We start from the raw sequence: 25,169 nt of genomic DNA, 5'->3' as shown, positions 1-25,169 counted from the left end.
CAGTACTGTAGGCCTACCTGTAGAAGTCGGACTCGAGCAGTGTGAGCTGCCGGGCGATCTCAATGGGGTGGAGGGTCATGAGGTCAAACTGGTCTGTCTGGCCCGGCTTGCTGAGGTGCCACTCGATGGGCGGCGGCGAGCTCTCGAAGGTGATGTTGTGGCTGGGCCCGTTGGCCTGCGCCTGCTTCTTCCTCTGGATGATCTTGGTGATGGACTCCACCCACTTCTTCATAGCCTTGCCTGGGAGGGGTCACAGAGAGGGAGATCGTCACTCAGAGAAGAGAGAAGAGGAGAGAGAAGAGAGAGGAGAAAAAAGAGAACAAGAAATTAGAAGAAAATAGAATAGAAAAGAGGAGAAGAGAAGAATAAAGAGAGGATATGCAACGAGAGGAGAAGAGAAAGTCCTTGCCCCGATTTATCCACACATACCTCGCACCAATGCAATGAACTCCTCCAGACGCTTGAGTAACTGGCAGTCCCGCTCAAAGTCATAGAAGTGGTGCTCCACCCAGTGGCGGCATACATTCAGTACTCTGCAGGAAGAGAGAGTAGGTTAAAACCGGTAGATACCAGTTACAGACCAGCATGAGACCACTAACTACAAATCATGACCTAAAAACTAAATAAATCTGACCCTGGATCAGCAACTTAAACCAACTCCTAAGAGACTGGGAGAGAGATGAGTTGACTGATAAGAGACCAGAGAGCCACAGATTAATGGAGAACTACAAAGAGTGCATGCTGGAAAAATATATGGCGCTAGAAATCAAAACTGGATGGTCTTCAGAGATAGATGGGAAGGGTTGAGGGAAGCTGAAGGCAGGGACTAAAAACAAACAAACAAAAATATAACTTATGTAAAATATACTGTCTGTGAAATGTATGTAGTATGTATAACCTGAAGTGGAAGCCTAAGTATTGTTGTCCATTAGTTTACTCCAATTAGGGGAGGGGTCGTAGGGTTAGGGGAAAATAATAAAGAAGAAAAATATATATTACAAATAATAGATATACAGTGGGGAGAACAAGTATTTGATACACTGCCGATTTTGCAGGTTTTCCTACTTACAAAGCATGTAGAGGTTTGTAATTTTTATCATAAGTACACTTCAACTGTGAGAGGCGGATTTTAAAACAAAAATCCAGAAAATCACATTGTATGATTTTTAAATAATTAATTTTGATATTTGATCACCTACCAACCAGTAAGAATTCCGGCTCTCACAGACCTGTTAGTTTTTCTTTAAGAAGCCCTCCTGTTCTCCACTCATTTCCTGAATTAACTGCACCTGTTTGAACTCGTTACCTGTATAAAAGACACCTGTCCACACACTCAATCAAACAGACTCCAACCTCTCCACAATGGCCAAGACCAGAGAGCTGTGTAAGGACATCAGGGATAAAATTGTAGACCTGCACAAGGCTGGGATGGGCTACAGGACAATAGGCAAGCAGCTTGGTGAGAAGGCAACAACTGTTGGCGCAATTATTAGAAAATGGAACAAGTTCAAGATGACGGTCAATCACCCTCGGTCTGGGGCTCCATGCAAGATCTCACCTTGTGGGGCATCAATGATCATGAGGAAGGTGAGGGATCAGCCCAGAACTACACGGCAGGACCTGGTCAATGACCTGAAGAGAGCTGGGACCCCAGTCTCAAAGAAAACCATTAGTAACACACTACGCCGTCATGGATTAAAATCCTGCAGCGCACGCAAGGTCCCCCTGCTCAAGCCAGCACATGTCCAGGTCCGTCTGAAGTTTGCCAATGACCATCTGGATGATCCAGAGGAGGAATGGGAGAAGGTCATGTGGTCTGATGAGACAAAAAATTTAGCTTTTTGGTCTAAACTCCACTCGCCGTGTTTGGAGGAAGAAGGATGAGTACAACCCCAAGAACACCATCCCAACCGTGAAGCATGGAGGTGGAAACATCATTCTTTGGGGATGCTTTTCTGCAAAGGGGACAGGACGACTGCACCGTATTGAGGGGAGGATGGATGGGGCCATGTATCGCGAGATCTTGGCCAACAACCTCCTTCCCTCAGTAAGAGCATTGAAGATGGGTCGTGGCTGGGTCTTCCAGCATGACAACGACCCGAAACACACAGCCAGGGCAACTAAGGAGTGGCTCCGTAAGAAGCATCTCAAGGTCCTGGAGTGGCCTAGCCAGTCTCCAGACCTGAACCCAATAGAACATCTTTGGAGGGAGCTGAAAGTCCGTATTGCCCAGCGACAGCCCCGAAACCTGAAGGATCTGGAAAAGGTCTGTATGGAGGAGTGGGCCAAAATCCCTGCTGCAGTGTGTGCAAACATGGTCAAGACCTACAGGAAACATATGATCTCTGTAATTGCAAACAAAGGTTTCTGTACCAAATATTAAGTTCTGCTTTTCTGATGTATCAAATACTTATGTCATGCAATAAAATGCAAATTAATTACTTTAAAATCATACATCTCACAGTTGAAGTGTACCTATGATAAAAATTACAGACCTCTACATGCTTTGTAAGTAGGTAAACCTGCAAAATCGGCAGTGTATCAAATACTTGTTCTCCCCACTGTATGGGGTATAAAAAAATAAAAAATAAATAAAGAGTGAATGCTTTTGTTTCAGCCCAGCACTGAAACAACAGTTTGAAACCTTTCTCTGCTCATCAGGACAGACTACCCTCCATGTGGCCCCGTGTAGCGCTTGTAACGCCAGGGTTGTGGGTTCGTTTCCCACGGGGGGCCAGTATGAAAATGTATGCACTCACTAACTGTAAGTCGCTCTGGATAAGAGCGTCTGCTAAATGGCTAAAATGTAAATGTAATGTGGCATCACATGTATCACAAGAAAACCAGCATGTTCTGTTGACCCCTAGGTCATGTTCATTAGGCACCAAAATGAAATAAAACAGATAGGGGCTACCTCGACTTGTCCAATAAGAACTTTTTTGTTGTCAAATGTTTTCTGTTACAGTCCCTAATGAACACAACCTCTGGAATTAGTTGTGGAGAGGTACCTGAGTTGGACTGGCTGGACAAACTCCTTGCGGAATCGTTTGAGTTCGGCGCTGAGCGGTTGGTCTCCGTTCTCTATGGCCATCTGGTCCGCTTCTGTGGGCTTCGGCTCGGGAATTTCAAACCTGGAAGGTTCCGTAAAACAAAATCACAACTGAGAAGACACAGCAGTGTGGAATCTGGGATACACCTTTAACCAGACAGTAGATGGTGATTGCTATACACTAGATAGTAAGAATAAAGATTGGTATAATTCGAAATGTTTGAACACCTGAGGTATGTTTCTACTAGGGCTGACTCCATTTAGTCGACGGGTTGATTGTTTGGTTGATAGACTGTTGGTCGGCCGAGATTTTTTGAGTGGAGCAGTCGCAAATATATATATATATATATTTTTTCATTGCATACAAGACATTTGTCAGATTCGCGCATGTCTCAGTGGAATAATCCATTGCGTATGCCGCGGGGATGGCACGGTCCAAGAAGAAGGGGAGTGTGGCTAAGATGCACAAGGCACGTCTCTCTCCCACCATTTCGTGTGCAATTCCCCATGACATAAATCACCTGTAGAGTAGTACATTTACCGTTAATTCTCATAATTTCTAATCTACAATGTTTATTTGGTTATGGTAATTTCTGTTAATGCATTCAATATATTGTTATTACAATCGTTTACCGTTCTCATTGAGTGGGCACGTTGTTTGCAGAGTTCACAACTTATCCTACACTTGTGAGGAACAAGTTTTGGTTTATTTCATTCCATTTACAAGTTTTGTCAATGTATTAATTGTCTTTTGTTTGGAGCGCTCCTGTCAATGTAGAGTAAGGACACGCACCTGATTACGCATATACATTTTTTTATATATATATATATACATATATATATATATATACACATATATATATATATACACATATATATATACACATATATATATATACATATATATATACATATACATATACATATATATATATATATATAGATAGAAGTAGGCCTATGCTACCTGGCAAGCGCACAAATGTAGGTCTATAAATGTGTCCATTTGGGGATGTCTGATAGTATTTCTGATTGTCTTAACTCACCACCACTAATGGTTTGAGCTTCTCAAAGTAATTTATTCTTCACCTCAAACAGCGAGTAAAGGTCTGTTTTTTTTATTGAGAATGACAATAGTTCCTTAATTGAAAAATATTTCCAGCTCTCTCCCTTTTGATAACCACTCGGCATGAAAGGGAAAAATGTAATGCTCTGATCCAGTGCAAACGTCATAAAATACCTGATTACTTCTTATCCCTTTCACAAATAGCCTACAGCTGTGTCTGTCTGTCCCGAGCTCACTGGCACGGGAAACTCTGAGGGCCCAGAATATTTTATACAATGTTGCAAATTTTCTAGCGCGAGCTTCGGGCCGGACCCAGTTGATAGTTGATACAATGTTTCAAATTCGTTTGCAGACAGGCCATGTGTGGCCAATGTGATTTATAGGATATTTATGTTTAAATCAGGATATGTTCTACCTGCAGTCTGCAATGTTTTTATTTGTTGGCTTTATGTAGGCTATTTTTACATAGTTGGCAATGGTAATAGAAGCTGCTTTTATATTTCTATTATTTTCATTTAGATAGAATTTAGATGAACCACATGACAATGATTTTGAGATACGAAAACTTTATTATAAATGAAATGAAACTGTTCCATGAAAATGTGCATATGAAAATCATAACTGGCACGTAGAACGGTAGAACTGGTAAGATAAATTGGCACTCCAAATGGAAAAGGTTGCCGATCTCTGGCTCCCTTGAGTCATTTGTGTGTCTTAAGTATTTAATCAAACAGTGTGCTTAAAGCATCAGACAAGCTACATATAGTTGATTTTATTTATATGGAAAGATACACATTCGATTGGTCGAACGAACAGACGACTCTCGATCGACTAAGATTTATTTTAGTCGGGGACAGCCCTAGTTTCTATAAATGTGTATGTGAATATATTGTACATGATAAATACATCTCTCTCTTTGTTCTGACAAAGGTCAGAGTCAACGAGCACGGACGAATGTCTTGTCAATGTATCTGATTTTGAAAAATATGATACAATAGGCACAAAAGCGGTTCTTCATAGAATAATAACAGTGGAAGCCAATCCTAGAATGGCATCAACATTCTCACCTCTCAACAAGAAGACCCAGCAGCTCCTGAGGTTTGCAGAAGGACCTGTAGGTTGTTAGAAATGTTCGGACAAAATTTGGATCTGCAAGAAGGAAAAACAAGGGGATTGTCAGCCATTTTGTTAATCATTCCCTGCAGTGTGCAAGTATCTATTTTTCTTTCATGACTTTGAGGTGATCAAGTTACACTTGTATGAAATTCGCTACTGTTTGCCAGCTAGATATCTTATAACCATTAAGTTAACAGTCTAAGATGTGCTAACCAGTGTCATGTTTATTAGGCACCAAACAGAAGAAAACGGTCTGAAACAGGGAGGACAACTCAACTTGTCCAATAAGAAACATTTCAAACATTCCCTAGTGAACATGACCCAGGTCTGTGTGTATATTAGGAGTGCTAATACTGTGGTTATGCGGGTCTTGGAGTGGGAGCTACAGAGCACCTAGCAAGGGCTAGATCTTATACAGTCAGAACAGGACCGTTAGTTAGTGGTTCACATGATGGATCTGTCCAAGCTCTTTCACCGAGGGCCGGCCGGGGTTAGGGGGCAGTGGGGGGGGAACAATAGCCGCCTCAGTGTGGATTTACAAACAATCAGCCTGGAACCATTTCAGCCAGGAAACAGACGCTGCTCTGACGCACGCAGTTGCCACTACACCACACACACATTCATACACAAGCTTAAAAATAGATCATCCGCCTGCCCTCCCCACCACCGACATACACACTGCAGTGTTTCTCCTAGGCTTTGACCACAAATACCAGTATAGGTCAACAACATTATTTGGGTATGAGTTAACAGAATCTGAACTTATAAAAGTTAGATTTTCACTGGGCAGTTACTTTAAAGCTAATTTCCTGCAATTCTACACATTTTGCCATGGCTTATGTTGTGTTCTTATGCTATCTGAGTGACTCAAACATAACAAAATTAATGGGGCCCAATGCAATGGCATTTTTGAAATTGTATATTCTCCCTGACAGTTTAGTTTTTATTCTGGTGACAAAATGTGGAAAAAGTTAAGGGGTCTGAGACAGGATTGTGTCGAGGCACAGATCTGGGGAAGGGTACCAAAATATTTCTGCAGCATTGAAGGTCCCCAAGAACACAGTGGCCTCCAACATTTTTAAATGGAAGAAGTTTGGAACCACCAAGACTCTTCCTAGAGCTGGCCGCCTGGCCAAACTGAGCAATGGTGGGAGAAGGGCATTGGTCAGGGAGGTGACCGAGAACCCGATGGTCACTGACAGAGCTCCAGAGTTCCTCTGTGGAGATGGGAGAACCTTCCAGAAGGACAACCATCTCTGCAGCACTCCACCAATCAGGCCTTTATGGTAGAGTGGCCAGACGGAAGCCACTCCTCAGTAAAAGGCACATGACAGCCCGCTTGGAGTTTGCCAAAAGGTACCTAAAGGACTCTCAGACCATGAGAAAAAAGATTCTTTGGTCTGATGAAACCAAGATTGAACTATTTGGCCTGAATGTCAAGCGGCAGGGACTGGGAGACTAGTCAGGATCAAGGGAAAGATGAACGAAGCAAAGTACAGAGAGATCCTTGATGAAAACCTGCTCCAGAGCACTCAGGAACTCAGACTGGGGTGAAGGTTCACCTTCCAACAGGACAACGACCCTAAGCACACAGCCAAGACAATGCAGGAGTGGCTTCGGGACAAGTCTCTGAATGTCCTTGAGTGGCCCAGCCAGAGCCCAGACTTGAACCCGATCTAACATCTCTGGAGAGATCTGAAAATAGCTGTGCAGCGACGCTCCCCATCCAACCTGACAGAGCTTAAGAGGATCTGCAAAGAAGAATGGGAGAAACTCCCCAAATACAGGTGTGCCAAGCTTTTAGCGTCATACCCAAGAAGACTTGAGGCTGTAATCGATGCCAAATGTGCTTTAACAAAGTACTGAGTAAAGGGTCTGAATACTTACGTTAATGTGATAGTTTTTTTTATTTTTAATACATTTGCAAACATTTCTAAAAACCTGTTTTTGCTTTGTGTGTAGATTGAAGGGGGAAAAAACAATTTAATCAATTTTAGAATAAGACTGTAACGTTACAAAATTTGGAAAAAGTCAAGGGGTCTGAATACTTTCCGAATGCACTGTATTATATATCATTTGAAAAGTAATTTCATGACCTTTCAGAACCACTTGTCAAACAAAGTTTAAAATGTATCAGGGTTTCCTTCTTAATGGCTTATACTGTAATTTTGATATGTACCCTAGAGGTCAATGGTCAAAGTTCTGTTGACCTGAACATTCTGAAAATGTGCCTGATGGATAGCTGTGAATCTCTAAGCTTTCCTATGACATAAGATTAAAGGGTACAAGTGAGCAATAACTTGTTGTATACTGACATTGTTTGTCATAGGGTATAATCCCTATGGGAAAATAGATGGGATGGAGGGATGAACACGCAGAAAGCTACCATTGCTGCACTGCTATCACACATTTTCCAAATCTAGGGACATAGACCTTCAAAATAAATCACTATGAGACATCGTCATCGTCGTCCCAAGTGAGCCTGACTGACCCCCCTGGCTCATGGACTATATGGATTCTTGATTATAATTTATGGCAAAAGAGAAGCATAGTTCCATGCAAATCATAATGCAGATAGTCAGGACAGAGAGATAAGAGCGAGAACGTGTGTGTTGTCCCTCCCCTGCTGTCTGCTGGGTGGGAGTAGAGTGTGTGTCCAGGCATGAGGTGCATCGTACAGGAAGCACCTTTTTCCCCTTTTCAAATTACCCTGGGCACACAGACACAGCACACATACACACTTTTCCTCAAAAGGCTTGTTTCACTTGGCTTATTTGAAATCAGTGGTGCACAGACTGTTGGAAAATAGTGGCCTATATTTACACCCTACTCTTTATTCGGGGGAGGAAGTTTACACAGGGGTGTGAGCTGGACAGTCCACCCATAAGAGGAATGTTCTCTCCTGGCTTTGTATTGTGCTGCAATAACCTTGGACCAGTGTTTTTCAACTCCAGTCCTTCAGTACTCCCCAACAGCACACATGTTTGGTGTAGCCCAGGACAAGCACACCTGAATCAACTAGTCAACTTATCATCAAGCCCTTGGGTGAGTTGAATCAGGTGTGCTTCAACCAAAATGTGTACAGTTTGGGGGTAATCATGGACCACAGTTGAGAAATACTGCTCTAGACTTCCAGAGACAAACAAGATAAAACCCAAACTTATGTGTAAGAGTTCAGAAAGGCTTCTGTGATAAACAAAGGAAAACTTGTATGTTTAAGAAGATTTTATACAACACCTGTATGATTGCATGACATTGAATAACAATGCATAGAAACAGACCAAATTTAGAAGCGCTTGGCTTAAATGTTTTGCTCCCTGGATTACCAGAGCCCACATCCACTTGGACTTTGAGCGATTGAATTTAGTGATTTATTTCCCCAAAACGGCATCATTACTTTTAATTAATGAAGAGCTTATTGGTCCAATCGTGGCCTTGTATCTGGTTAGGTACAACGGCACCCATCAGTAGAGAAGAATACACACCAATGTTCTAACAACTGCTATGTGTGCTGGGTCATTCAGCCTTTCTAAAGAGTGATTCCTCACAAAACCCAGACAAAGAAACCATGATTTTTTACATTTTCACAAAATTTAATCCATAGAATAGTCCTTCTGTTGAAGGATTGTTGACATATATTTGACATTTGTATCTAAAAGCATAATTGAGTAATAATTAATCAAATTAGCCATGCTGGTTAAGTGTGCCTTGAATTCTAAATAAATCACAGACAGTGTCACCAGCAAAGCACCCCCACACCATAACACCTCCTCCTCCATGCTTTACGGTGGGAAATACACATGCAGAGATCATCCGTTCACCCACACCGCGTCTCACAAAGACACGGCAGTTGGAACCAAAAATCGCCAATTTGGACTCCGGACCAAAGGACACATTTCCACCGGTCTAATGTCCATTGCTCGTGTTTCCTGGACCAGGCAGGTCTCTTCTTATTATTGGTGTCCTTTAGTAGTGGTTTCTTTGCAGCAATTCGACCATGAAGGCCTGATTCAGACAGTCCCCTCTGAACAGTTGATGTTGAGATGTGTCTGTTACTTGAACATTTATTTGGGCTGCAATTTCTGAGGCTGGTAACTCTAATGAGCTTGTCCTCTGCAGCAGAGGTAACTCTGGGTCTTCCATTCCCGTGGCGGTCCTCATGAGAGCCAGTTTCATCATAGCGCTTGATGATTTTTGCGACTGCACTTGAAGAAACTGTCAAAGTTCTTGAAATGTTTCGTATTGACTGATCTTCATGTCTTAAAGTAATGATGGACTGTCGTTTCTCTTTGCTTATTTGAGCTGTTCTTGCAATAATATGGACTTGGTCTTTTACCAAATAGGGCTATCTTCTGTATAACCCTCCCCTACCTTGTCTCAACACAACTGATTGGCTCAAACGCATTAAGAAGGAAATAAACTTTTAAGGCGGCACACCTGTTAATTGAAATGCATTCCAGGTGACTACCTCATGAAGCTGGTTTAGAGAATGCCAAGAGTGTGCAAAGCTGTCATCAAGGCAAATGGTTGCTATTTGAAGAATCCAAATATAAAATATTTTGATTTGTTTAACACTTTTTTTGTTACTACATAATTCCATATGCGTTATTTCATAGTTTTGATGTCTTCACTATTATTCTACAATGTAAAAAATAGTAAAAATAAAGAAAAACCCTTGAATGAATAGGTGTGTCCAAACTTTTGACTGGTAGTATATATATATATATATTTTAAAAATCAAAATACTACTCATATTACAGAGCAAGTGGTAAAACTTCATATGACATACATTTTTGCTTTGTAGCACCTACAGATAAAGCATTATTGAGTCTTAAAGGAGGCCTGGGAAAGGCCAAAATGTCATAAATATGCCAACTTTTAGATACAAATATATGTCAACAATCCTTCCTCCAAAGGACTATTTTATGGATTACATTTTGTAAACATCCCGAAAATCATGGCATTTTTTTGTTTGGCTTTTGTGAGGAATCACTAAAAGAGTTCAGGTGTCGCTGAAGTCTACAAAGTGATTACCTCAACAACACTGTAATGGCTAGCTCACCAACACTCCACAAAGGGCTGTGTTTAAAGGGGAAATTCAGTATTTTATAACTTGATGCTAGATGGTTCCTAACCATGAAAGTACTCTAGGGCCTGGAGAAACTGTAATCCATGGTTTGTTTTTCTTTAAACAGCTACACACAAGGTGAGGATACTGAACTTCCCCTTTAAACACTAAACAGATGGGCAAATTACAAGCAGGAAAGATCTGCTACTACCGGTCACTTACTAAATGGCGACGTGAAGATGAATAGGCTTCGTCCTCTTGTTTTTTGTTCTTTATCAGTTCTCGTTGTGTTATCAGGGGCTAAACTGACACTGAAACAAAGCAGGTCATCACATCCCGCGTTCTGACGTCAAGTGTGGCCAAATATTTACAAGCCATGTGAAAACAGCTATAAATGGACTTGGGGATGACGAAAGTGGGGGAAGAAATACGCCTTCCACTATCTTGTCTTTTATGTTTAGCATAAACTTTGTTTGCGCCAAGCTCAAGGTTTTGTGTGTAGAACAACAAGGTGATAACAGGAACAGGCACTCCAGGCACTGGGCAAGTGTATATTGCATAACCACAAACAATGGAGGTGTACAATGCTGGAGACACATGAGTAAGAGACCAGGCCCTAATAGCCAGGATAAAATTAACAAGATACAGAACATATCTAGGTTTCTAGGAATTCGCTTTCACCTGTCCAGTTCTCTCACATCAAGGAAATGAAACGTGGAGAGGGAGCCATTTGAGATGCGACCCATGTCTACTTCCTGCTCCTCGTAGCCCTTTACACACGTACCCGTATACAGGTTGAAATGGCATATTTGAGCACTGCACTGATAAGCGCAGTGGCTGTACAATAACATTTAGTGTCAACGTTTATGATCACAATGTTTGATGTACAGTTACAAGATGACATGGCGTCATACCCTGGGTTGTTCTGAACAGCATGACTCTTTTCTATGCACACCAAAATTACGATCGATTTCTCTGGGAATTGCCCTGTGAAAGCCTAACACTGTAAGATAGTATTTTATAACTTAGCTAGTCATGTTGGCAATAGAACAAGCTTTCATGATGCCCACCTGACTCAGAATGCGATTTCAAATGTGCAGTTTATGGATTGCGTAAACAACAGTAATTGTGTGATAGCGGCGATGCAGGTCTGCGTTACAAACAAAACAACTACAAGTCTGCTTGCTCTAGTTCCTCAACGGCTCAGCTAGGAGAACATAAAAAAGCACCTTATAGTTGAAGACTCTTCTTTGAGTCATTAAAGTGCATTGAAATTACATAGGAACTGTGCACACTTTAGAGAGGTGTGTGGCCACCTGGAGACACCAGTTAGTCCTCTCACTCAAACAATTTTTTTGTCTTATGTTGCACACACCCAACATTTTTCAGAAATATTGTTATCATGTTACTGAATGTATACAGAGTATTTTCAGATTTCGTTACCAACAAATGTGCCGAAAAGTACAGTAAATGTAAAATGCACATAAAATCAACAGTGTAATGTTTGGATTCAGTCTTGTGTCAGGAGAACTGTCGTGTCTTCAACTTTGGTCTAATAATGTTCCCATAATCTCCAAACTGTTCCCTTTCAATTGCTACCATGCTTATGCATTTCATATTTATTCTGTAAAAAACATTTACATTTAGCCCTATCCATACAGGCCAATTCCCACGAGTGTGAAGGGTTAAACCCGTTGTTGAACACCAAATGTACTCCTATCGACTACTTTTTCACAGGACTCTCCTCCTCTAACCCCAAAACCCTACCCCTATTCTACGATTGGAAAGGAACTGCAAGATGTTCTCTTCCAGGATTGAGCAACTACTGTTATTCCATACATATGAGGAAGGTATTTGTATAACCTACTGTACGGAAAAGGCATGCATTTCAACAGGTCATAACAGGTCAACATAGGAAACCCTTTCTGTGTCGTGTGCTTTTTCTCACCTGCATACATGTGGAAGGTGAGCCTTTCGATGAGCTTGAGCACCGTACCCGCCTTGATGATGGGGATGCCCGACTTGGACTGCACGTTCTCCTCAAACACCACGTTCTCCTCCGAGTCGGGTGTGGCGAACCGGTAAAGCTCCGCCCCTGGCAGCCTCATTTGCTCTTCCTTCTCCTCCTGTAGCATGGCCGAGTCCAGCATGCGCTCCAGCGTTGAGCGGTACTGCAGCGAGATGAGCGCCGCCATCCAGCCGTTCTTGTCCTCGGCCGACTTGGCAGCGAACACCACGCTGTTGCCATCTTTGAGGATGATCTCAAAGGCGTGACGGTACTCGCCCTCCTTGTCGTCCTTGTCGTTGATCTGCACCTTGCGCATGAAGAACTTCTCCTTGAGGCGGTACTCGGCAGTGGACGAGGCGCCAGGCAAGCGCGGCTGGCCGTGGTTGGACTTGCAGCAGATCATCAGGCCATCGAAGAGGAAGATGTGCCGTTCGTGCTTGGCGCCCACGCGTGTCAGCGTCCCCTCCATGAGGAATTCGTTGCAGCACTGGCCGATGTCCTTGCCCTCCCAGCCATCAATGTTCTTCTGGATCTCGTTCATCTTCTTGATGGCCAGGTGCTTGCCCTTCATCTGCTGGCTGTAGAAGCGGCAGGCCGACTCGCTGGTGCCGCCGAAGAGTTTGAGGAGAGAGAGAAAGAGAAAGAAAAGGTGAAAAAGAGAGATAATAGGACAGAAAGTTGAATGTAGGAAAGAATGTGAGAGAAAAAAGGGAGAAAGGTGGAAGAAGAGAGGAAGGGAAATGTGGGTCTGATGTTCACAGCACATTGACAACGGAAAACGAGTCAACAAAGCCAGCAAGACTGAGATTGAGTGGAGGGTCAGTGTGGGTGGCGGAGTTTCTAAAGCAGCGGTATAACTAAACCTGGTCCAGGAGGGGGTTCCTACAAATAACATCTCATTAGCAAAACACTGGTGGGTGCGACTGAAGCAACGTGACTGGCATCCCAACCCATAACTAATCCTGACCCTAACCTTAAAGGAAAATTAGGGCTATTGGTGTGGTTAAAGGAAAAATCCACCCAAAAACTATATTTTGGTATTTGTTTCATTAGTCCATTGTTGATAAAGTCACAAAATGTTGATTGCTGACATGCAAAACATTTAGGGACTATACAGTGAGGGAAAAAAGTATTTGATCCCCTGCTGATTTTGTACGTTTGCCCACTGACAAAGAAATGATCAGTCTATAATTTTAATGGTAGGTTTATTTGAACAGTGAGAGACAGAATAACAACAACAAAAATCCAGAAAAACACATGTCAAAAATGTAATAAATTGATTTGGATTTTAATGAGGGAAATAAGTATTTGACCCCCTCTCAATCAGAAAGATTTCTGGCTCCCAGGTGTCTTTTATATGGGTAACGAGCTGAGATTAGGAGCACACTCTTAAAGGGAGTGCTCCTAATCTCAGCTTGTTACCTGTATAAAAGACATCTGTCCACAGAAGCAATCAATCAATCAGATTCCAAACTCTCCACCATGGCCAAGACCAAAGAGCTCTCCAAGGATGTCAGGGACAAGATTGTAGACCTACACAAGGCTGGAATGGGCTACAAGACAATCGCCAAGCAGCTTGGTGAGGTGACAACAGTTGGTGCGATTATAACAAAATAACTGTCAATCTCCCTCGGCCTGGGGCTCCATGCAAGATCTCACCTTGTGGAGTTGCAATGATCATGAGAACGGTGAGGAATCAGCCCAGAATTACACGGGAGGATCTTGTCAATGATCTCAAGGCAGCTGGGACCATAGTCACCAAGAAAACAATTGGTAACACACTACGCCGTGAAGGACTGAAATCCTGCAGCGCCCGCAAGGTCCCCCTGCTCAAGAAAGCACATATACAGGGCCGTCTGAAGTTTGCCAATGAACATCTGAATGATTCAGAAGAGAACTGGGTGAAAGTGTTGTGTTCAGATGAGACCAAAATGGAGCTCTTTGGCATCAACTCAACTCGCCATGTTTGGAGGACGAGGAATGCTGCCTATGACCCCAAGAACACCATCCCCACCGTCAAACATGGAGGTGGAAACATTATGCTTTGGGGGTGCTTTTCTGCTAAGGGGACAGGACAACTTCACCGCATCAAAGGGACGATGGACGGGGCCATGTACCGTCAAATCTTGGGTGAGAACCTCCTTCCCTCAGCCAAGGCATTGAAAATGGGTCATGGATGGGTATTCCAGCATGACAATGACCCAAAACACACGGCCAAGGCAACAAAGGAGTGGCTCAAGAAGAAGCACATTAAGGTCCTGGAGTGGCCTAGCCAGTCTCCAGACCTTAATCCCACAGAAAATCTGTGGAGGGAGCTGAAGGTTCGAGTTGCCAAACGTCAGCCTCGAAACCTTAATGACTTGGAGAAGATGTGCAAAGAGGAGTGGGACAAAATCCCTCCAGAGATGTGTGCAAACCTGGTGGCCAACTACAAGAAACGTCTGACCTCTGTGATTGCCAACAAGGGTTTTGTCACCAAGTACTAAGTCATGTTTTGCAGAGGGGTCAAATATTTATTTCCCTCATTAAATTGCAAATCAATTTATAACATTTTTTACATGAGTTCTTCTGGATTTTTTGTTGTTATTCTGTCTCTCACTGTTCAAATAAACCTACCATTAAAATTATAGACTGATCATGTCTTTGTCAGTGGGCAAATGTACAAAATCAGCAGGGGATCAAATACTTTTTTCCCTCACTGTATCCTTTAACCACACCAATAGCCCTAAACTTAACCTAACCAGAACCAATTAGGTAATTCAACATCGGTTTGCTGGTCAGTCATGTCCCTTCAGTTTCCACCCAACACTGGTGGACCAGCAGGCCAATTGACTAGACTTCCTCACCATTCCAGCAGTTGAACAAAACGGTAGTCTACTGAGGAAGGGCCCATACCCATGGTTAACAGGGTGCCTCGGCGGACCAACTGAGAAAGTGCATAAGAACAGAATGAGTCTAAAAGAATAAAGAGCATCTGATTATATTTCTTTGAGTCAGTGACCATTTAAATATTGTTCTGGTTCATTATACCATTAATATGGTCTATGGTCTGACTATCCTATTCAAAATGAGTATCTCTCATTCCAGTTCTTTTAGGACCACAATGTAGACTAGTCTTTGTTTTAATCAAATCTCTTTATTCTCATTATACCAATGTCTATTTGCAGTCTCTATTCATTATTAAGGAGCATGCCCCCTGTTGTAATAGCTAGGTCATGTGAGGAGTAAGTCCTAAACTCTTTCAGCAATTCAATACAAAAAGACTGGTTTGAGTCAAAACCAGCACATATGGTGGTCTTTCAAAACCTGAATGACAAAACTTAAGTAAACAGAAGACCAGAAAGCTCTGCGGCCCACCAGAACCAAAATCTCACCTCTAATGCTCATAACAATAAGCTGAGCAATAATTCCAATGATCACTTCTAAAACCACATACTTAGAATAATCAAACAGCATTGAGCCACTGGGGCTTGATTTCTGATTTCTGAATGGTCTTTTTTTTTGGGGGGGGGGGGTTAAAGATTTGTTGGGGTTCTACAATCGATTGAGTGAGAGGGTGATAGGGGACAGAAAAAAAAATCTACAAGGATTTAACACCAGCTAGTACAGTGCGTCTGAACGAGAACTACTAGTAAACAATCGGGGGGGGGGAAAGGAGCTTACTTTGTTTTTCGCGGATGCACGATGACTTGCATCAGCGCTCCCGAGAGACGGGGGAGGCAGTCGAAACCAACTTGTGCGCGCCTGTCTTCATACCAGCACCTCAAAGTACAGGATGACTGTCAACTGGCCCGAATTAGCTTTGCTGAGAGACAAGGGGCACCTCTGAATGGCAAGGGATAGACTACACTCAAAACTCGACCCAAAAACTACAATTCCCATTTCCCAGTCCCATTAAGTGTGAAACTCTAAAAACTATATACAGAAAGAAACAGTCAAAACTTTGCCTACTCTGAAGTCCGAACAAAGAGGTTTTATTTGAAGTGCATTTACATTAATCTTTAAACTAGTAGTCTTACGATGAAATGAATCAAGTAGTTAATTAAAGCAAAAATATATAATGAGCATCATTATCAAACCATAATTTATCCCAGGCAGCGCTGGACCTTGCCAGAGTATTAGCGACTGAGAGCTTATTATGTTTTTCCTAATGAACAGCAAGCTTGTGAAAGAGCAAGCATAATTCAAATGGCTGTGACAATAGAACTCTTGGATTGTTCTTTGTTCTGACTCTCGAAATACAAAGACCCCTAGAGACAGGAAAGGTGTAGCAAAGTCAACCCTTGTCGGGTACCCCAACTTAGTGCGTCCTCTCGGACCATCCATTTTAACCTCCTGTTTGTGTCACCATCCCCACGTTCCCGCCAAAGTATGGGGTGCAAAGACATACCGTAAGATAAGCCATCCTTTCCCCATGAAAAAACAAACAAAAACAAAACAAAAAAGAACAGCAACAAAGGGCAAAAAAAAAAAAAATGTTTATACTCTACGTCCTCATACTCGACACTCTTCGCTTCCACACAGGTAAAGAACGAGCGACAACCGTATGTAACCAAAAAAACACCCTGTTTTCTTCACCAATACAAAAGGATGGATGGAGAGAAAAATGGTCTGCAAGGTTGGGATGCAAAAGTCTACTGTTGAAAGCAAGGGGATTCGTTTCCCCCCCTTTCAAACTCTCTCACTTTTTTTTTTCTTTCTAAAAGCCGGGAACAATAATATCAGAACAGGACAGCCCAATTCCTGACACAACTTCCCTCCGACAACACAGTGGTGAGCCCCCCTCCAACCCTTTCCCTCCCCCCACGAGTCTATTTTAGGTCCAGAGGGAAACTCAGAACTGAGCTTAGGGTGGGGGTTGTGCAGAGGATGGGAGGGGTACACCATGAGGCAGTAGTATGAATTGCTGTGTGTGTGTGTGTGTGTGTGTGTGTGTGTGTGTGTGTGTGTGTGTGTCTATTGTGATGTGTGTATTGTGCTGTGCAAGTGTTAACGCCTCTGAGCATATATAGTGCACATTTGAGACATATCCACCTTTTGGTACACATGTGGTACATATGCGCTTGTCTAGTCTGTGCCATTATACAGTGGGGAAAAAAAGTATTTAGTCAGCCACCAATTGTGCAAGTTCTCCCACTTAAAAAGATGAGAGAGGCCTGTAATTTTCATCATATGTACACGTCAACTATGACAGACAAATTGAGGAAAAAAAATCCAGAAAATCCCATTGTAGGATTTTTAATGAATTTATTTGCAAATTATGGTGGAAAATAAGTATTTGGTCACCTACAAACAAGCAAGATTTCTGGCTCTCACAGACCTGTAACTTCTTCTTTCAGAGGCTCCTCTGTCCTCCACTCGTTACCTGTATTAATGGCACCTGTTTGAACTTGTTATCAGTATAAAATACACCTGTCCACAACCTCAAACAGTCACACTCCAAACTTCACAATGGCCAAGACCAAAGAGCTGTCAAAGGACACCAGAAACAAAATTGTAGACCTGCACCAGGCTGGGAAGACTGAATCTGCAATAGGTAAGCAGCTTGGTTTGAAGAAATCAACTGTGGGAGCAATTATTAGTAAATGGAAGACATACAAGACCACTGATAATCTCCCTCGATCTGGGGCTCCACGCAAGATCTCACCCCGTGGGGTCAAAATGATCACAAGAACGGTGAGCAAAAATCCCAGAACCACACGGGGGGACCTAGTGAATGACCTGCAGAGAGCTGGGACCAAAGTAACAAAGCCAACCATCAGTAACACACTACGCCGCCAGGGACTCAAATCCTGCAGTGCGAGACGTGTCCCCCTGCTTAAGCCAGTACATGTCCAGGCCCGTCTGAAGTGCATTTGGATGATCCAGAAGAGGATTGGGAGAATGTCATATGGTCAGATGAAACTCAACTCGTCATGTTTGGAGGACAAAGAATGCTGAGTTGCATCCAAAGAACACCATACCTACTGTGAAGCATAGGGGTGGAAACATCATGCTTTGGGGCTGTTTTTCTGCAAAGGGACCAGGACGACTGATCCGTGTAAAGGAAAGAATGAATGGGGCCATGTATCGTGAGATTTTGAGTGAAACCCTCCTTCCATCAGCAAGGGCATTGAAGATGAAACGTGGCTGGGTCTTTCAGCATGACAATGATCCCAAACACACCGCCCGGGCAACGAAGGAGTGGCTTCGTAAGAAGCATTTCAAGGTCCTGGAGTGGCCTAGCCAGTCTCCAGGTCTCAACCCCATAGAAAATCTTTGGAGGGAGTTGAAAGTCTGTGTTGCCCAGCGACAGCCCCAAAACATCACTGCTCTAGAGGAGATCTGCATGGAGGAATGGGCCAAAATACCAGCAACAGTGTGTGAAAACCTTGTGAAGACTTACAGAAAACGTTTGACCTGTGTCATTGCCAACAAAGGGTATATAACAAAGTATTGAGAAACTTTTGTTATTGACCAAATACTTATTTTCCACCATCATATGCCAATAAATTCATTAAAAATCCTATAATGTGATTTTCTGGATTTTTTTCTCTCATTTTGTCTGTCATAGTTGACGTGTACCTATGATGAAAATTACAGGCCTCTCTCATCTTTTTAAGTGGGAGAACTTGCACAATTGGTGGCTGACTAAATACTTTTTTCCCCCACTGTATGTGTCTGAGTTAGCTTTCCATATTTTTCTTGTGGATTTCTATTATTGCATCAGTCAGTGTGTGTGCACATGTATTGTGTGTGTCTGAGTTAGCTTTGCATCTTCTTGGGTAAAGAGAACCAGGTGTGGATTGGCCAGGAGGGGTTGTAAGTTGGCGCTCCCCTTCCTACCTCAGCCTCCTCTTGGCCATGTTCTTGGAGCAGATCCTCTCCATACTACTCTGCAGATTGAGCAGCGCCGTGATGGCCTGCTTCAGACACTCCTTGTCCTCCTCGTCCTCGCTCTTCTCCTCCAGTTGCTGTGGAAAGGAGGGGGGGGGGATAGGGGCAGAGAAAGAGTGGGTAAGAGGGAGGAAGATAATAAAATGTTGGGTCAGGTGGTTTCGCTGGTAGGGGGAGTCTTGTGAAGGATCATGATGCGGTATAAGGCCAAACTCATGAGCGAGATTAGGGCTGAGGAAAGAATAAGTTCTTCATCTCTCTCCCTCTCCATCATTCTCTCATTCCCAACCCCCTCAACTCCAGTGTTTCCCCTTAATTCTTACTTTCTTTAGCGACAACCAAGGAACAAAATGGCTACGAACATTCAACTGACACCACATGACCCTTTGTGAAATACCACGCAATTGTCACCCTCCTTCTTTATATATACAGTGCATTCGGAAAGTATTCAGACCCCTTGTTTTTTCCACATTTTGTTACTTTACAGCCTTATTCTAAAATTGATCAAATTATAATTTTTTCCCCTCATCAATCTACACACAATACCCCATAATGACAAAGTGAAAACAGGTTTTTAGACATTTTATCCTGTTTCCATTGATCATCCTTGAGATGTTTCTACAACTTGATTGGAGTCCACCTGTGGTAAATTCAATTGATTGGACATGATTTGGAAAGGCACACACCTGTCTATATAAGGCCCCACAGTTGACAGTGCATGTCAGAGCAAGTCAAAGGAATTGTCCGTAGAGCTCAGAGACAGGATTGTGTTGAGGCACAGATCTGGGGAAGGGTACCAAAAAATTACTTCAGCATTGAAGGTCCCCAAGAACAAAGTGGCCTCCATCATTCTTAAATGGAAGTAGTTTGGAACCACCAAGACTCTTCCTACAGCTGGCCGCCTGGCCAAACTGAGCAATCGGGGGAGAAGGGCCTTGGTCAGGGAGGTGACCGAGAACCCGATGGTCACTTTGACAGAGCTCCAGAGTTCCTCTGTGGAGATGGGAGAACATTCCAGAAGGACAACCATCTCTACAGCACTCCACCAATCAGGCCTTTATGGTAGAGTGGCCAGACGGAAGCCACTCCTCAGTAAAAGGCACATGACAGCCCGCTTGGAGTTTGCCAAAAGGCACCTAAAGGACTCTGACCATGAGAAACAAGATTCTCTGGTCTGATGAAACCAAGATTGAACTCTTTGGCCTGAATGCCAAGCGTCACATCTGGCAGAAACCTGGCACCATCCCTAAGCTGAAGCATGGTGGCAGCGTCATGTTGTGGGAATGTTTTTCAGCGTGAGGGAGACTAGTCAGGATCAAGGGAAAGATGAACGGAGCAAAGTACAGAGAGATCCTTGATGAAAACCTGCTCCAGAGCGCTCAGAACCTCAGACTGGGGTGAAGGTTCACCTTCCAACAGGACAATGACCCTAAGCACACAGCCAAGACAACGCAGAAGTGGCTTCGGGACAAGTCTCTGAATGTCCTTGAGTGGCCCGGCCAGAGCCCGGACTTGAACCTGATCGAACGTCTCTGGAGAGACCTCAAAATAGCTGCGCAGCAACGCTCCCCATCCAACCTGACAGAGCTTAAGAGGATCTGCAAAGAAGAATGGGAGAAACTCCCCAAATACAGGTGTGCCAAGCTTGTAGCGTCATACCCAAGAAGACTCGAGGATGTAATCACTGCCAAAAGGTGCTTCAACAAAGTACTGAGTAAAGGGTCTGAATACTTATGTAAATGTCATTTTTCATTTTTTTGTTGATATTTTAGATATTCAGTGTGTAGATTGATGAGGAAAAAAACTATTTAATCAATTTTAGGATAAGGCTGTAACGTAACAAAATGTGGAAAAAGTAAAGGGGTCTGAATACTTTCCGAGTGCACTGTATAAGCCATATATACACATGCATGGCTCTGGTAGCCAAATGTGTTTTGGTGAGCGGACCTTAAGTAGCCGTCAAGGAGAAAACATTGAATATTCAATTACTTTTTTCTCTATCTATCCTTAAACCATGTTATTTTCTTTGCAGTTTTTATTCAAGAGTCTCTAAACCAATAAAGTTGCTAGCATGTTGTTGTTAAAATACAGAAAGCCCTACCTTTTGCATCTGTAGCGACAGTGTCTATATTATGGTTTGATTTAGTCTTGTATCCCTGTACAAATTTACATTACATTTAAATTTACGTCATTTAGCAGACGCTCTTATCCAGAGCGACTTACATAATTTTTTTTTCATACCCCCTGTGGGAATCGAACCCACAACCCTGGAGTTGCAAGCACCACGCTCTATCAACTGAGCTACATCCCTGCCGGCCATTCCCTCCCCTACCCTGGACGACGCTGGGCCAATTGCGCGCCGCCCCATGGGTCTCCCGGTCACGGCCGGCTACGACAGAGCCTGGATTCGAACCAGGATCTCTAGTGGCACAGCTAGCACTGCGATGCAGTGCCTTAGACCACTGCGCCACTCAGGAGACAAATGCATGACATGTAAGGGATAATCAATGAGGGCCTATGCGTTCTATGGAAAATAATGAAGTGTTCTACGATGTGCTAGCGGAGTTTAACTAACCTTCCACGGAGTTGCATTATATTCCAGAGAACGCATTGAGCCCAGAGTGGATTATCCCTTTTATACCATGGCTATAATTTAACACATTTGCCACTAGAAATGTGTTCATTTGCACGTAGAAATGTATTCAACATCCACTGAAGTAGCTAGGAAGTTTATTAGTTGCCTTGGTAACCAAACAAACAGACTTGCTAGTTAGCTAACCAAACCATCAGTCCTAGCTTGCTATTATGAAAATCGAATTCAACAATGCCAAATGTTTTCAATTCGACTTTTGCTTTAAAAAGCAGCTCAAACATAGAACATGTAATAATTAACTATAGCCTTTGAATTCTACCGTGATGATAGGGAAATAATGCACACTCTAGAATGCCCTTCAAGCCAATCAGAAACAAGTATTTAACAATGCAATGGTATACGTCTATATATTGTATTTGCACAGCGATAGAAGATACTAATTATCTCCCCGAAAACCAGTAGAATCATGTTTTTACATCTTGGAATGGCTTGAGACACCATAAGTTTGCCCCCTTGTGAGAAAATAGAGAAACTATGCACCTCCAGGAGTGGATGGAGAAACCAAGGTCGTGTTCATTAGAGCATGCAACGTAAAACCGTTTAAAAGCATTCTGCACCTCATTGGACAAGTCAAGATAGTCCCTCGTTTGCCTGTTGTCTTCTGTTTGGTGCCTAATGAACATAACCCATGTGTATGCATCCTATGGCTGTCCCTTTGGCTATCCCATTTGAGGACAAGGCAGAAAGAGACTCCTTCTCTCCACACTCTTTCCCTTTACCCTGGACTCGCAGTAAGTAAACTGGGGATAGAAAAAAATTATGAGGCATTTCAGCGATTTAGCCCTCTGCAGAGCAGCCGCCACCTCCATGGCTTGCTGGAAAGAGGCTCAGGGGAGAATAAGGACTGTGGGTCCAAATCTAGGCCTAAGGGTGAACAAAGAGCCCGACACTAAGGCTCTCTAGGAGGGGGCACATGGTTCGGGTCCTTGTTACTTTTAGCAGAGATTCCACACTAATACAGATCATGTGGTCCAGCGGTAACACTTCCTGCTCTAAACACATGCAAGACTACCCACCAGAGGCCAATCGCCGCATCCTCCCTTCTTACTATCTGTCCCTCCCACCTACTCTCCCTTCTCTGATTTCAAACCTGCCTGAATAAGTTAAAGAATACTAAGGGGCAATCTGCAATTGATACATCCATTTTTTTACTTTTAAATTAATGATGTATACCCATTAATTCTTGAAAAACATAACCAAAAAATGCCTCATGAGCTTAGTTCAACTGTCGTACCCTATCAGAAACCGAAATGAACTTTTTTTTACTCCATTGTTTGTAAACAAACACTATATAGCCTAAAAACATGGTGAAAATGATCATTTCGATCTCATGGATGGTCAAGTCCTTGAATCCATAGATCGGTCTATGAATTTGAGAGTGGTTCCATTTCTCCTGCTCCATCCCTTAGCTGGGACCCCTTTGTTGTTGTTTTGAACTGCAGATAAAAAAAAACATTGAGATTCTACATCCACTGTGGGCTGGTGGATCATCGTCGGGGAGAAACCAGCCCCCCTGCACCCATCCAAGGCTTTCTGATCCATATACAGTACCTTTCGTAATACTTATACAACATATTTATACACTTTTTTATGGATCAGACTGTCAGTCCAGCATGCATACATTTTAAGAATGGGTGGTCCTGGGAGTCGAACCCACAATCCTGGCAATGCAAGTGCCATGCTCTACCAATTGAGCTACAGAGGACCTCATTATGAATGCTCATACATGCTTACCTTTAAGATCTCAAAATAGTGGAGACAATGATAGACAGGTGTCAGGAGCAACCGGGGCAGGACGTACTGGACTGCTTCCTTAAAGCCTTCGCATATAGACTGGAGGGTCAGAGACAGAGCGAGATGAAGGTTAACTTGGGCAGGTAATATAGTGTCAAATCTAATCAAGGTATACAGTGGCTTGTGAAAGTATTCACCCCCCCTTGGCATTTTTCCTTTTTGCTGCCTTACAACCTGGAATTAAAATAGGTTTCTGGGGGTTTGTATCATTAATTTACACAACATGCCTACCACTTTGAAAAAGTAAAATATTTTTTATTGTGAAACAAACAAGAAATAAGACAAAAAAACTGAACACTTGCATAACTATTCACTCCCCCAAAGTCAATACTTTCTGGAGCCACCTTTAGTAGCAATTACAGCTGCAAGTCTCTTGGGGTATGTCTCTATAAGCTTGGCACATCTAGCCACTGGGATTTTTGCCCATTCTTCAAGGCAAAACTGCTCCAGCTCCTTCAAGTTGGATGGGTTCCGCTGGTGTACAGCAACCTTTAAGTCATACCACAGATTCTCAATTGGATTGAGGTCTGGGCTTTGACTAGGCCATTCCAAGACATTTAAATGTTTCCCCTTAAACCACTCAAGTGTTGCTTTAGCAGTATGCTTAGGGTCATTGTCCTGCTGGAAGGTGAACCTCCGTCCCAGTCTCAAAGCTCTGGAAGACTGAAACAGGTTTCCCTCAAGAATTTCCCTGTATTTAGCGCCATCCATTATTCCTTCAATTCTGACCAGTTTTCCAGTCCCTGCCGATTAAAAACATCCCCACAGCATGATGCTGCCACCACCATGCTTCACTGTGGGGATGGTGTTCTCGGGGTGATGAGAGGTGTTGGGTTTGCGCCAGACATAGCGTTTTCCTTGATGGCCAAAAAGCTCAATTTTAGTCTCATCTGACCAGAGTACCTTCTTCCATATGTCTGGGGAGTGTCCCACATGCCTTTTGGCGAACACCAAACGTGTTTGTTAATTTTTTTAATTAAGCAATGTTTTTTTTTCTGCCCACTCTTCTGTAATGCCCAGCTCTATGGAGTGTACGGCTTAAAGTGGTCCTATGGACAGATACTCCAATCTCCGCTGTGGAGCTTTGCAGCTCCTTCAGGGTTATCTTTGGTCTCTTTTTGCCTCTCTGATTAATGCCCTCCTTGCCTGGTCCTTGATTTTTGGTGGGCTGCAGGTTTGTTGTGGTGCCATTTTCAATTTTTTAATAATAGATTTAAATGGTGCTCCGTGGGATGTTCAAAGTTTCAGATATTTTTTTATAACCCAACCCTGATCTGTATTTCTCCACAACTTTGTCCCTGACCTGTTTGGAGAGCTCCTTGGTCTTCATGATGACCCTTGCTTAGTGGTGTTGCAAACTCTGGGGCCTTTCAGAACAGGTGTATATATACTGATATCATGTGACAGATCATGTGACACTTAGATTGCACACAGCTGGACTTTATTTAGATAATTGTGACTTCTGAAAGTAATTGGTTGCACCAGATCTTATTTAGGGGCTTCACAGCAAAGGGGGTGAATACATATGCACGTACCACTTTT

The 25,169-nt window shown here is 43.0% G+C and overlaps 1 protein-coding gene across 4 annotated transcripts in view; it reads right to left on the bottom strand.

The window, feature by feature from the left end:
• Positions 1-25,169, bottom strand: part of LOC123481437 (son of sevenless homolog 1-like) — a 75,879-nt gene that overhangs the window by 14,111 nt on the left and 36,599 nt on the right. For all 4 annotated transcript variants that reach the window (XM_045205570.1, XM_045205571.1, XM_045205572.1 and 1 more), the window contains exons 8-14: positions 23,568-23,666; positions 19,130-19,257; positions 12,245-12,906; positions 5,180-5,261; positions 3,009-3,131; positions 430-533; positions 18-240 (exon numbers count right to left, since the gene is read on the bottom strand). In XM_045205570.1, coding sequence (XP_045061505.1) covers positions 18-240; positions 430-533; positions 3,009-3,131; positions 5,180-5,261; positions 12,245-12,906; positions 19,130-19,257; positions 23,568-23,666 — 1,421 coding nt within the window. The remainder of the gene's footprint in view (positions 1-17; positions 241-429; positions 534-3,008; positions 3,132-5,179; positions 5,262-12,244; positions 12,907-19,129; positions 19,258-23,567; positions 23,667-25,169) is intronic.

This window comes from Coregonus clupeaformis, chromosome 20 (genome assembly GCF_020615455.1).
Source record: "Coregonus clupeaformis isolate EN_2021a chromosome 20, ASM2061545v1, whole genome shotgun sequence".
Classification (NCBI taxonomy): domain Eukaryota; kingdom Metazoa; phylum Chordata; class Actinopteri; order Salmoniformes; family Salmonidae; genus Coregonus; species Coregonus clupeaformis.
This window is presented reverse-complemented; position numbering and strand designations above follow the sequence as displayed.